The sequence below is a fragment of the Diorhabda carinulata genome, chromosome 1 (genome assembly GCF_026250575.1).
Source record: "Diorhabda carinulata isolate Delta chromosome 1, icDioCari1.1, whole genome shotgun sequence".
In the NCBI taxonomy this organism is placed as follows: domain Eukaryota; kingdom Metazoa; phylum Arthropoda; class Insecta; order Coleoptera; family Chrysomelidae; genus Diorhabda; species Diorhabda carinulata.
In genome coordinates this window covers 11,308,825-11,324,699 of record NC_079460.1, presented here as the reverse complement: position 1 = coordinate 11,324,699, position 15,875 = coordinate 11,308,825, and the positions used below count along the sequence as shown (strand labels likewise).

General features: G+C 31.1%; 1 protein-coding gene across 7 annotated transcripts in view; it reads left to right on the top strand.

Annotated features, from left to right (window-relative positions):
• The window catches only part of LOC130894048 (agrin-like), a 451,778-nt gene that overhangs the window by 201,083 nt on the left and 234,820 nt on the right, over positions 1–15,875 (top strand). For all 7 annotated transcript variants that reach the window (XM_057800666.1, XM_057800652.1, XM_057800642.1 and 4 more), the window contains one exon: positions 2,896–2,940. In XM_057800666.1, coding sequence (XP_057656649.1) covers positions 2,896–2,940 — 45 coding nt within the window. The remainder of the gene's footprint in view (positions 1–2,895; positions 2,941–15,875) is intronic.

Here is a 15,875-nt window from a genome sequence, read left to right as displayed (position 1 = left end):
TTGGAAATATATTTTTGAATGGATATTTCGATTACACTTTATATAAATTGGAAATTTCCAATTTTGAATAAAATGAGAATAACTGTCACCACAGCTTTCATCGCAGAATTTCTTAAATTTCTTAGGAATAATTTTATCGAAGAAGTAAGCAAATTGAATATAGAATACCTATCAGACGTGTCGACAAAATACATTCATCAACAAAGGCTCAGAGAGAAAATTGCTGCTAATAATATCCAAGAGACAAATGACATCGAAACAGCATGTACAAAACTAAGAACTAATATACTACAAGCAGCAGAAGAAGCCTGTGGAAGAAGGACTATAAAAAAGGGGAAAGAACAAATACAAAACCTGCAATACAGATCCAAAGCAACAACCTATAATGACTATAAAGCTGTAAGAAATAGAGTCAACGAAAATATTCGAAAAATTAAAAGAGATCACTGGGAGAAGTTTTCGAATGGAACATGACTTAAATGGGGGACAGAAAAAAATGTGGAATCTTCTGAGGGATAGGAGAAAACCAATAAACGAATACATACAAAATACAAAAATCACGGCAAACGAATGGGAAAGACATGATAGCCAAGATAAAGAACAGAAAAGCCCCAGGCATCTACGAAATAACAAACGAAATGATCAAATATGGAGGCGACAAAATGTATGATGAACTACAACCCCTCTTCAATAAAATACTGAAGGTCAAAAATGTACCATCTGAATGGAAAGAAAGTATTCTGATACCGATTTTCAAAAAGGGAGAAAAAAACGATCCCCAAAATTATCGAGTACGGTTCTGAAACTAAAATCTTAGCAGAAGAAGTCTACCGGGATATGTGAAGAACAGCAAGGTTTCAGAAACAACAGATATGCTATAGATGCTATATTTATAATGCGCCAAATAACTGAAAAAGCCATAGAGTTTAATAAGGCAACCTTTATGTTCTTCATTAATATCACCCAAGCGTTTGATAGGATACGCTTAACTGATGTTATAATTCTACTAGAAAAAAGGAATGTTCACCCCAATATAATAAGAGTTATCGAAAAACTTAACACCGATAATTATACCTTTGTGAGAACGGCAAACAAATTAGGCAATAAAATACATGTAGCAACTGGTATTAAGGGGATAGCCTAAGCCCAATCCTGTTCAATATTATAATGGACGAAATCATCAACGAAGTAAAGCAAGCCGGGAGAGGATACCGAACGGGAGACAAAGAGATAAAAATAATATGCTATGCTGATGACGCAGTAATCATCTCGGAAGACGAAGATAACCTTAAGAAGCTCCTATATAAATTCCATCAAATAGCGAACACGTACAACATGCAAATATCCACAAAAAAAAAAACAAAATCTCTGACAATATCTAAAGAACCGAGAAGATGTAAACTAGCGATCTACGATCAGAGTGTAGAACAAGTGATGTCCTTCAAATATCTAGGGACAATTATAACAAGCGATATAAATCTAAAGAAAGAAGTAAAAGCACAAACAACGAAGGTAGCATTAATATCAGGATACCTTAGAGATTTAATTTGGCGAAATAAAAACATGAGCACAAAATGTGAAATTAGAATATATAAAACTTGCGTAAGGCCGGTCATGACATATGCAATAGAAACTAGAGCGGAGAACACAACCACTAAACGGCTAAGAATAACAGAAATGCGGACTTTGAGATCAATAACAGGACATACGTTACTCGATCGGAAGAAAAATAAAGAAATAAGGGACATGTGCGATATTCAGGATGTAGTAAGATGGGCAAGGAGCCGCAGAAGAGAATGGAGAGACCATGTTGACAGAATGCCAAATGAACGGTTAGCAAAAATTGCAACGAAAAAGAAACCAGTCACAACTCGACCTCCTGGACAACCACCTATAAGGTGGTATGAAAGCTGGTCCTCAGCATCCCAACTACTCCTGGCAAACCCTTGATGAAAATACAGGATCTAGTCCTAACGTAAGAAGAAGAAGAAGAATTTTATCGACGACAAACAACTTTTTGTGTAGACAATCAGTTTCTATAATTTTCTGTGTTTCAGTGTTCCATTTTCACATTACGAACTTGAATTTCATGTATGACTGACAATATTGTATTTTTCGGTCCGTTCATATTTTGAATGAGCTATGTGCTCTTCAAATAATAACAACAACGGATACTTTAGTCTGCCCAATATACTTCCCGTCATAATCACCACACTTAATTTAATTTATACCATTCTTCTCCAAATTTGATATTTTATGCTAAGAATAAAACTGGTTAGTGAAGTTATATCAAACGCGCGCCAGACAGTGCAATTGTGTGTATTCATCTAGTAGTGTTGTGAACGGTGTGTTCAGTATAAATATTTAACTATTGAATTGTGCATTATCTCATTTATTTTCGTAATCGAATGAGAATTATAGTATACTTTTAAGCGCGTTACACACTACCTGATTTGGTCGGGCCGACAGGATAATTTGGTCAGATCAGACGTCATATCAGGTCGTGTGTAGACGTGTCGTCTGACTTTAATCCTGTCGGATCTTGTCAGGTGGCCATACCATCGTGTGGTGGTCGTACTGTGTGTACGCAACGTCTGATTTGGTCAGGTATCCTGTCGGCCCGACCAAATCAGGTAGTGTGTAACGCGCTTTATACGTGGAGTTTGACAATCCTTTTTGGATAAGATACTTTATAAAATATCTTGGGTTCTGAAATTTGTTCTTGTGATGCCCATGCATAGATCCATAAATCCAAATGATAGAATAAGATGTGATACACTTCTCTTTCTATCCAATAATATATTATCGCGGTTTAGCGTGGATGGCAATTATTTTATTGCCCAAGTATAATGAATAGTGCAGTTTTTGAGAATTAATATTATTTCTTTGTTGCAGACGAACCATTTATAGAAATGAAGTCATACTCCCTTGAGTACGAAAGTAAGTATATTTTTTGTTAGTTAAATGGAAATTTTTGTCAAAATTTTTAGTATGGTAGTTTATAAAAATATAATAGTTATGTACAACATATTATTATTATTATTATAATTACTATTATTATTTCTGAATTATGTTTATAATATATTCTACAGATAGCCTATTCAACAAGTTCAAAAAACGTGCTAAGTAGAAAGAAAGTTCCCAAAAATATGTGAATAGCTCATTCGATTCGGAATGAAGTATAAAAAAATGTAATTAATGGTTTATTAGCACATGAAAAATGCAATTTTTAACAAAATGAGATGAAGAAAGATATTTTTCGTTATTTACTTCTAAAAGATCACGAAAGAGGAGCAAATTTCCAATAAAAAAGTCTCTCCCTTCGAAAATTTATAACTATTTTTTATATTTTTCTAACCATCTCCGAGAGATAGTTACGGCATAGACGAGCCGTCTAAAAGCTGATACATCACCTAAAATAATTTTTATCAAATAAAAATTTAAAAATTTGAAGTTTTATGATAAAGCAATTACAGGAACCGACACTCAAGAGAAGGATGAAAAGAATGTAGTTTTAAACATTGACGCACCGAATTGTTCATGAATTCGACTTTCTAAAAAATGAAGAACTCGTATAATCTAGAACTATTATTGTATTGCTCATTAAACAAATTGAACAACAAATGGAATAAATTAATTAATTGGCAATGGTATATTTTATTTGTTATACTTACTTAATAAATTCGTGGAGCTCTATTTTCAGCGTTGAAAAAAATTAAAAATAATGGGTACAGAGTTCCAGAAACAAAAACATTTTATTAAAATTCCTTTCTCTTTTAGGATATTTTTCCGAATCCCCTTAAATATAATTATTTTTGAAGTTATAACGGAAAACTAGATCCTTTTTTTATATTATCTTGTGTGAAACAATCGCAATTTTATCTGAGCTAATTAACCTTTAAAATAACATTTTGGTAGATGTCATTTCACATCAAATGAGCTATAGCACATATTTTTAGTAGCCTTTTCTCTATTAAACACGTTTCTTTTATATTTATGATTATCCTTGAGGTCGTCAAGACCTGTTATATTGATGTTCGGTGAGCATTAACAGCTGTAGATAGTGAATGGATGTTCGTAGCTACGTCTCCTCTTTTTCAAATTATTGTTAGGCGTTCTTCCCATAACTAGTCTAGCTGTGTCCACTTTACCAGTCTATACTGTTGTTAATTGCTTCCTGAATATCTCACTCTCAAATACAATGCCTACTCTTAAGTTCCAAGTCTTGAAAGATCCATTTCATGAGCTTGGAGGCTTGTGTTAATCTATACTTACATCTTACACGTGGCAGGATGCAACTCGTCGCTTGGTATTTTGTCGTATTTTCGAAATGAAAACTAGTCTCAATGCAATGAATACAGAATGTTTGAGCTTCTTTATTTCTTGTACCATTTTAACTTGATTTTTAAGGTTTTGTTGGTCGGTATCCTTGCAGTGCAATGTCGTTTAGCCGTAGTTCGAAACTTCATAAAATTTCTATTTTGCTTACTTGGATACGTGGATACGGCAATTTGTCAAACCGATTTTGTATTCGACCATATTTTATAGAATTTCATCCAAAACATCGTTTACTTCGATATATATTGACATAGTTTCTTTTCATATGTGAGCCATTATGATTTTTGTCTGTTTATGTTTCAAACTTTCTAGTATTGAATTATTTCGAATATATTTTAACAAATTTACTATTTTAGATATATAAATTAATAATGTGTTGTTATATATGACTGCCATAACTTCCTTATTCATATGCCAGTTGGATTTATAAATTATAACAGATATATTTACTTGGAATCACATCTGCTAAGCTATATACTACACTTAATTCACATAATTAGTTTTGAGAAAACTTGAATATAGCAACAGATGTAAAACATGAAATTGATATAACTGAATGTGAATTTAATAAATCTTCATTTGAGTTACTACCAGTATAGTGGTGAATGTCAGAGAAAATCCCAGTTCAAGATAATTTCTTCTGCGAGCTCCTCTTTGGCAATTTGTAAACATTGCATGAGAAAGTTTGTACTAAATTAAACTTTTTTATCCGATGTATGTGACAAAACTTAGTGGTTTTGCTTAAAATAATTTAGTTGGAATTCAAATCCTGTCAAATGGTAAATTCAAGGAAATAATACATCTACAGCAATATCCAAACTTCAGAATACAGCTTAGGCTCTTTCGAATTACATCCGAATACATCACTATGCAAAATATCTCTCAATTAATTATTTATAGTATCTCCCTCTAACTGTATCTCTCCATGTTTTCTTCCCTGTTCCTTATTAATAAGAGAAATAAAGAGATCTGCATAATGGTGTGTAAGATAGACGAGAGTGAAAAATATGACTTTTTTGTTATAGTATACTTTAGAGCGATTATCTTGAATATTACTTCTTTGGATAACGCCCTTGTTTATTTTGTAATAATACATGTAAAAAAAGAAGAAAAAAGAGCAAATGTATGAAGAATATAACGATTAATGTTAATTGCTGTTATTTTCATCATTTTTATGGGTATAATGGGTATATGCAAATTAATAAATATTATTATGAATATTTTGGTTAATAAATTTATCAATATAAGAATTACGTCTAGACAAATGAACAGTGAATGCTATTAATGAAATTATAAATATTAACATCAAAATAATGATTGTAATGTTCGGTTAAACAAGATTTTTAGATGAAATATTTATTCCTATTTTACTATTCGCTTATCTTTATTAAGGAGATATCAAATTTACCGTCCCTCTCTAATTTTAAAGATTTTTCTATAAAGCACTACAATTTCTGACATTCCACATTAGTCTTTTACCAACAGAAGTTACGGACAATAATTTGTACTTCGCAATTAATATCAGAGTTCTACGTTACTTTTTTTAAGAGTCCATACGTAACTGTAAATTATCAGCGATCCAATTATCTATGAAATATACCGATAACTCATATTCAGAGAAGAAAGCATTGCTTTCGTGGAACCTAAAACAAATGAAAGTTCAAAACTCCCTTTGTTAAATTGATTAAACATAAAAGAGATTTTTAATTGATTGAACTGCGAATTGATTCTATTTGATTACTGCGAAAGAAAGACTGGTAGTATTACTAATTTACTCATCTATTATTCAATTATACTAATATAAGTACCTGTACATGTATTATTAAAAGAAAAGTTTTTATATGTATAACTTAGATATATATTCATTCTATCAATCATTGCCGCCTTTCCATTTTCTCAATGAGAGATATTTCAACGTTGACTTCATATATTTAAAGGAATCTAATATTTTTCGGTTTTAATTCAGTTATATCCACAATTCCAAAAAAGTTTCATGCCTAAAAATTATTATATACTTTGCCTCGTGTGAATTGAAATTTTTGTTTAATTGAGATTTCAATTTGAAATGCTTGATAAATAAAACTTGGTACGCATATTTTGTAACAGCAAGGATTTATGGCAATACACAAGCTTCAATTTGTATTCTATGTGCAATCTTTTGAAAATCTTCAATCGTAGAGCTTTAAAATAACTCACGTTTTCCGTAAATGGTATCAATGAGTTGTAACAATCTCAAAGTAACAATTTGATGGAATCAACTTTACAAAACTTTGGGACCGAGCTTAAGTGCAGCACTTCCGACATTCCATGCACTGAGAGGATGTGATTTTAACCCTGCATTTTTTAGAAATTGCAAAAAGCGCCCATTTACCATCATGTCAAAATCTGAAGCTTTCGCCAAGTTTCGTTCAAATTTCAGAGCCATCAATGAACAGGGAAGATTTATTTGCCAAAATTCAAGAGCTTACTTGCCAAATGTACAACTTTAATCGATTGAAAAAGATAAACGACCCTATGGTTGCGTTGTTCTAATAAACATATAAGTTTTTGGACAATACAGATGAATTCAAGTTGCCCAAAAAAGGTATTGACGGTTCTTCGCTACCCCCGTGTAAATCAGAAATTTATAACCAATATTTGAGGGCGTGTTACATTGCCCAAATTTAGTCTCACGCACACCTTAAATTTCCTACAACCGAAGAACCTAATCCAAACGAAAATGAATAATTGTTATCATTATTTGTATTCATTATAATAAAATAATAGTTGATTATTGATTAATTACTTTAGTTATAACTTTATTTCCTTCATTATCAAACGTCGTATTTATTATGAACATACTCAAATCAAGTATACTGCCAAACAACTAGAGCAGTGATTTCCGGCTAAAAATTTTCACTCGGGAGGAAATTCGTGATGAAAATTTGTCATTGGCTCTCGAACCAAATGTATATGACGAGAATATGTAATATTGTAATGTATAGTTTTTATTTTGAGGTGATATTTTAGACGCCTGTAACTTCGAAACGAAAGGCTCGAGTGACGAAAGTTCAGTGTAACTTATCACTGTGTGTGTGTGAAAGAAAATGGCTTGGAAGCAAGTCCATCTGCCACATAATTTTTCGATGATACTATTTAAATATTAATTTTAATATCCTTGATGAAATTTAACAATAGATCTAAAGTTTGTCGGTTATCTATGCTTAAAAGGTGTGTGAGGTTTAGGGGTAGGGAGTAGTTTTGTTTGACAAGTAACTGCAACAAATTGTTTGTTTTATGAATGTCATTACTGCATATGAAAACAATGTGATTGAGATCAGCACAAGAATTATCATCGCAGATACAGACTGATGATTGTATAATACCTAGCCTGGCAAGATGGGCGGGGTATCTCCCATGACCAGTCTTCATTCTAAGTATACTTGCTGAGTAAAATTTCGAGGTTGTGTATTTAAATATATAGTTCGGGGGTGAGGGTAATGTAGGATAAATTTGGAAATAGATGTTATTCCAACATGTCCTTTAACTCAAATGAATGTCATACTCAAATTTAATAATATAGTTTTGATGTCACATAAAATAGGACATTTCATTCTTTCAAGATGAGTTTCTTTTATGACAAACAGTGCTGATCTAGAGTCAGATAAAATCACACCCCCATCTTTTTTATTTGATTTCAACCAGGAAAGAACCTGTAAGATAACATACAGTATATATGCTAGATTTATCGGGTAATTTGATTCGTATACATTGTTTTGTATTTTGAATGAATGCTGTACATCCAACTCCAACCCTCGTCTTAGATCCATCAGAACATAATATGGTCTTGTCAGCAAACTCTGCTAATATGGATTTCAACAGGATTGAGTTAATGCGAGTAGATTCCGTGTATCAACTTTTGTTGGCGAGCTATCGTTCAAGATAATTAGATTTGTTTCATTTATAGCGCCTATTAATTTTTTACCTTTTCCTGTATTATTGAGTAAAGATCCCCAGTAACTATCATAACAGTTGAAATCACCACATACAAAATATGTTTCCAGTCTTTTGAAGTCGCTTGTATTTTAGGAGGCTTATAAACACAAAGTACAGATATAGTGAGATCATTTAGGTATACTCCACAAATTTCTATTTTAGAATTTAAGTTTTTACGGAGCACTATGTCCGAAAAGGACAAGTAGTCTCGGACGAGAATACCAACACCACCAAATCCATCAGTCCTGTTAATGTGTAAAAAGTTGTACCCGCCCACATGAAATACTTTATTTGGTGATATCCAAGTCTCATTTATGGTGATTAGTTCAAATTCAATAGTTGAGCTGGCTAAACAGTTGAAGAGGCTAGATTTATTTTTTAATATTGAATCACAATTCCATTGTATTATATTTAAGGCTATAATTCATCATCGTTAAGGTAAGGTGAAGATTTTATAATAGTTTTAATCTCTTTTTGTGTTTCTTGAAAAATATCCCAGTTTGGAATAGTTAAATTAAATTTGTTCAAACATGAACGGAATTTTATGTAAGATTTCGGTTTCTAGCTTTTCTTTGTATATTTGAAAATTATCCTTATGGGGGTGAGGCAAGACAGAGCTGCTATTTGTAGTTTGGAATTTGAAGGTAGGAAGTTTGTTAACTATAAGGGGAGAAATAGCTTTGCGTTTTTTGGGAGGTTGGGTTTTTTAATATTTAGTTGATGCTGGTAATTATAACCTTCTTTTGACACAGATTTGTGACCGTTTTGTTCGCAGTATATACAAAATTCTTTACTTTTACATTCTCTACCGTCTTCAACATCATGTATTTGTCCACATTTTATATACTTCTCAGTGATACTTTTGCAAAATTCTTAGAACTAAATCAATTTTGACAAAACTAAGTAAATTATTTCCTAAAAATGTGACAATCAACATCTGTCTGAGTACGTACTGTATCTCTCTGTCGGAATCAATAAATACTGAAAATAAGAATACTCTTATTTTCATCCAGAGTACAGATAATTACGTACAGAATCTATTACGCTACCGTTCAGCTAATATCTAAGCTGACGAAATAGTAAAGCGATAGCATTGTTTATAAACTCTGTAGTTGGTATAGTGCCGGTAGAAGTTTGAAATTTTCCTTCAATGTATCAATAACTGTTTGAGGGTGGAGTATATGCATCTAGATCCTGTATGGAGATTCGAATCTCATCACTGTAGTTCAACGTTCTAGGTATGAACGGCTTATATGACTGAAACTGAAATTGCTCAATATTACCAATGATATCAAAGCTATTTAAGAGAATATGGTATGGACCTACGGGATTCAACTATGGGAATGTGTCAGCGAAAACAACTCCCAAAATAATTTGCTAAGGAGCTTCGTTGATGTACCCTACTAGTTTCGAAATATCGATATTCATCGGGACCTGGAGATAGACACAATAGGGCAGGTATCCACTAAATTTGCGAAGAGTCACAAACAACAGCTCTTGAAACATCGAGGCAATCCAGCTCCTCGACGACACTAGCCTAGAGAGAAGACTCAAGAGAACTTTTGAGTTAGTTATCTATATGCTTAGTATAAGAGCATAGCAAAGTGCCGAATTCTACATATTAATGTAGTGAAAACAATAATTATTGTAATTATGATAATTGAAGGAACCGTGAACCGTAAATATAGACATTCGTTATTTTAGATAGTCATAACTAGAATAGTGTAGATAGTATATGTATTTTTCAAATTCTATTTCAGGAATTGCTGTTATTTACTGTAGACCAATTTCTATAACCAAATAAATAATATTCGCATCTTTGTCAAACTTTTCAACATCTGTCCTAATTGACAAACCCTGAGTAACGACAATTTAAAATAAATTTCCTTGATATTTTATCTAGATCAGTATCTTTGAAGCAATACAACTGTTTAGGCTAATCAATCAAAATTTCATTATGATGTTTGTTCATATAATGTTTGAAGTATCGCGACTTATAGATAGTGAGTATATATTTTAGAATACAGGAAAATTAAAATTTTGAAACAATACAGATATCATAACTACTCTCATTTTTTTTATTATTTATATCGTGTATGACATGATTGGCACCCAACGTTTCTCTCTTTTTCTCAATAAATCAATAGATGTCAGACTAAGTCGAACACTTCACTTACATATTTCAGTATTATTTATTGTGGAGCATAACAGTAAAAGATATAAACTTTGAACTGTATTTTGCGACTCCTATTCTAATAATTATAATATTTCATTCCTAACATGCTGCATACTGCTTGAATTTTTGCTATGGACTTATATACGACTTATTTACTAATTGTTATCTATAATTTAGTTTTATTCTGTATATTGAAATTTTATTTTATGTGTTTATCTTTATTTGGTTATTTTTATATTTGCTTTTCAGTTTCTACAAGCTTTTCTCTACAAATTATAACAATTTTTTGACAATAAATAATTTCTCTGTTTCATCGTAATTTAATTATCTTCGATCTTTTAGCTTAGCATGTAATATCAAACTACTGGGACGTTTGTGTATGCAAAACCGCGTAATTTCCCCAGGATCATAGTTGGTCAAACCTATCATGATTCTATGATTGAACAATTTGAAACTATCGAATGGCTCAGAATATTCGAGAACTAAAACACAACATATAGTGAGTACGTACTACCAAAAAAAGAGATAGAATAAATAACTAAGATATTAATTCCACTGTAATAGAAAAATATTGGAACTATTGAAATTTTAATTATTAACTGAATCCCGATATGACAACAGTGAGATGTAAACTATTTCACTGCGCAACTATATTCAATACGCAGGGTGTTTCTAAATTCATGCGACAAAATTCAGGACGTAATTTCTCGTAGGAAATTGAGTTGAGTCTTATAACAAAGCTTCCTCAGCTCACCCTTTTTCGAGATATCACATATGGGCAGACGAGAATCCCCATTAGATTATAGAACAGTGAACGTATGAATTGGTATTGTAGGAGATTAATTGGGCTACAACTACTTGAAGGCGTCGCACTCAATATTGGATAAATCAGTCGGATTGCTAGGTAACATTTGATGAAACATAACCCAACCGTATTTAAATACCGTGTGTGACACCATAAGAAATATATCTCAAATCTTTCAACGTGAACGACAACCAATTGACGTAGGCTACTTCTCTGCAGCTATTAGTTTTGGCCAACGAATTTGACAATAAAAAATATTTTAATAAAACAAGGATTTTGAGCTAGATAATTTTATTTCATGAGAGTTCATCTTAAATAAAAGTTTTGATATGATATAAAGTAAAGATTTCTAATTTCACCTCCGTATATGTAACTGGAAAAATACACATGGTTAGTGTTTTGTGAGTGCACGGAAATTACGTGATATCAAGTTTCTAGCTCTATTAAAATTCTAGAAAAAAAATAATAATTCAATTTTAGTGATCACCTTTCAAGGGTGATATCTCGGAAAAGTGGGCTGAGAAAATTTTGTTACAGGAAAGACCCATGAGCAATCACGTTCTGAATTTTGTCGCAATAATTTAGAACCATCTTGTATATATTCACCATTATCGGACATTAAGGAACTCAGGAGTTTTAGTAGTAGTGAGAAAAATCCCACCTGGTTCTCTGTTTAACAGTGAGCCTGAGGTCACTAATTAATTCAATAAAAGCAGCCTAAAAAGTATTATCAACTAGAATAAGTTTTAAATGGCAATTACGTGTAGGTATATTTCTTTTTGAGATCTCAGTTTGAAACTATCGACTTTCTTGATGGTTTCATAAGAAAATTCTAGAGAATTCTTTTGCGTCTACAATTTTCAATGGATTCAAATTCAATGAAAAACATTGTCGGTAATTCGGTAATTTTAATTATAAATATGAAATAGACCCTGCAGAATTCAAGATCAACTAACTTATTTTTGGTGTTGTTGTGAATACTTTACAACGTCAAAATTATGATAATCATACTTTAAATAATTTGTATGAATAATTGGATTTATCTCCTTACTGTACTTTTATAAACATAGCTTTAAACCTTCACTATACAGATAATTAATTGAAAGAGAGAATTGTGTGAAAAAATATGTGAGTCCTCATACCGTAATCAAGATAAACATGCCAACATCAAGATAAATAATCGAATACCTCTATAAACAATTATGTTTATTAAGCATAAATTAGTTAAAATAATGGTCTAATGGGAAAGTCTTCTTATAAACAATACATGATTATTGGAGGGTATTAAAATGTGAAATTAGGTGAGAGAAGCTACATAATAATCGAAATAGACGTAAACTACGATATTTGAAGAAATATTACACAAATACATAATAGAGAGGATGAAATTATACATTTGACTGATGTTGTTACAAAAAACAACACAAAAAGATATATAATTATTCAATACATAATTATGAATTTGGAATTGAAATTTAAGTATCTCTCAATGTCATTGAGATGGATGTACGTCAATGAAATCTATGAATAGGTGGTATGTGTTAATATAATAAGAAGTATTCACATTATAAATATCAATAATTTCATTATATAAAATAACCACGGATGTAATATACATATATATATATATATATATATAAGCGGCTTCTTATTGGAAACGTGGCAATGGAACACCAATGTGGACTGAATTTTTAAATTTGTAGAATTCAAATTTCATTATTCAAATTGACGTTGATAGAATGTTTCTATGAATTTTAAATTTTTTTCAAAAATTAATACAAATCAAAACCACCAAAAATCTTAATTAATTATTTCCCAGACGATGAATACATAAGTATTCGAAATCTCGAAAAATATATTAAAACTACACCACTTTGGTGTTTCATTGCCACGTTCCCAATGAGAAACCGCTTATAATATATCTAGCAAAGACTTCATTACAATTCATATAATTTCTTCAATTTCTTATTTCTTCGACCTTTTGATATATTAATGCATCTGAATGTTCTTGATTTTGGGTCTCTTCTGTTTTAAATAGACTAAGAGGTCATCAATACTATAAAAAATAGAACTGCATTAACGAACCAAGAAATATCAAAAAACCATGAATTCAATTATAACGATTAAAAAATTCCTTAAACGGAATCTAATACGCGAAAAACGGAATTTTTAGAAGTGGTTTACATTCATAAGAACGAAGAAGCTATGATAAAAAAGATCTATATAATTGAAGTAGAATTTAAAGTTCTATTTTGTAAATTCTAATAAAACTACAAATAATTTAATTGATTACTGCTATATATTTGAGATGTGGGAACCAAGAAAAACTAATTTTTCTTATTGGATCAAAGTTCTAAGTTGATTCTATTCTTATTTTGATATTCATGATGAAGGTGATCTATAGATCAATATAAATAAGCAAATTGTCAGTGTCAATATCATATTTTGATAAAGACTTAAAGAAAAGTCGAAACGTCAAAATTTATCTTCCTTCAAAAACTATCAAAGAAAACTAATTTTCTTTCTTTTCGCATATGGTTCCTCCTTTCACCAAATCCTTGAAGATTTAAGCAAACCATTTTGCGTATATCGTACATACAAGAAGTGTGGGGATAGGGTAGTTATTCCTTCATTGGTAAGAAGTGATCTGATTCCGTAGTATCTATCTGGCCACTCCAAGCAACGAATCACCCCTTTTCTTATTCGAATCCAAGACCTGAATCTGCCCATTTCTTGGAATTTCACCGAGGAAATGAAAAGATGAAACAATTTTTTTTAGAATCTGGAGGATATCCACAGAATACACTTAGGTTATTTCACTCAGTTTTGTGTAGTTGCTTTCAATTTTGGCAGATTCATAATTCACACGACTTTAATAGAAAACATATACCGTCATTAAGGAATTGTCATTGCTCAAAGGCCGGTCTCACAATGGCAATTCAAATCAGTAAATGTTCATATTAGTAATAGTAATGAATTTTTCTAAGTAATTAACAAGATTTACGAATCTAGATAGATGTTCCACGATTTCGAACACAACTTAATTTTCGCTCAAGTTCACTAGGTGGAAGTATCAGTTGGTATGCTCGATAAATTTTGATGAGTATAATATTAAAATCAGGCAGAAAATCAAAAAATTACTTGGAGAAGAGCGACTTTTGTAATGAAATAATAGAGAGAAGGGATAATCTAGTGAGAGAGTGAGTGTGATTGAGAAAACACTGATCTCAAAATAGGCCATTTATTTTATAAGCGTGGTTAGTTTATTCAATTCCACTTTTGCATAGGCTATAAATTTACTCATCATAATATTTGGTTTTCCTTCCATTTTTCTCATATTTTCCACAGCTTTGGCAATTACTGGATTTTATCATTTATCGAACAAATATCGTATCATCTTTAATAATATAAAACTTCAAAAACAAATTTTGATTTTTTGCTACTTTATTGATTTGAGCTATTCTAACCCCTTTGTTTTATTATTTTCTATCCTCCATAACTCCAATAATTTGCACTAAAAAATTTGAATTGAAGTATAGGAGATGGGAGATTTATTAAGAAAAAGGAAATTCGTTAACACAAGAAAGAGAAAATAATTCTATGGGACTGGTTAGGTTAAGTTATTTAATTCGAACAAACTTTCCATCTTTGGAATTCAAATTTCTTGACAATCTTATTATCAGGAGATAAGAAGAAGCATTCGCCGCATGACGCAATATCATGAGATTGTCCTTGTGGATTCTATAGGCAACCCCTGAATTTAATTCAATTTATGAGCGTTTAAAGGATATTTGATTTTAATACAATTTTTAACATTAAAATTAGTATAGGTGGAAACATTTGGAAACTGTTTGATGTTTCCTCTCTTTTTTCCGTCGTTATATTAAGAACATTTTCATTTTTCGATTTTGTAGGAAAATGCTTTTCCCATAAGTAATTTTTACTCTTTTCTGTTCTCAAAAAGAACGATGAATTTCATACAGTGTAAACCTAAATGGTAACTTTTGAGTACAGGAAAAAAACTAAAAGTTTAAAATTAATAACAAGGAGATACACAATAGCGGCTACAAATATTTTTGACTTACACAAGTCGTAAAATTGAAATATCGTAAAATTGAATATACATGAATATACACGTACAATACCAGTGCGTTTACTATTAGTGCATATAATAATTTTTTGTGAAATTTTTTGGGAAAAGCTTATGTACAATCACTAAATTTGTTAAGAGAAATTCATATATATTTTTTTTAATGGGGAAAATACATGATACTTGACAAGAGAAGCCCATTGAGAGAACTATCAACTTTAAACATAAATGTATCTTGCTAATTACACAATGTTCGATTCGCAAAAAGTCAATAGAAGAAATGCCCTATTTCATTCGGTTTTGAATGATCTCATCATGATTTCAAGGATCAAATATACTATGAATCTAGCTTAGGTAATACTTCAGTACATTGATCATTCATCGCACCTCTATGGAGTGATGTTTTGTAGAGAATATTTCCTTTTCAGATTTTTTTTGACAATATAATATAACAGCAATCCCAAAAGTGACCATCATTTGATTTCATTCCA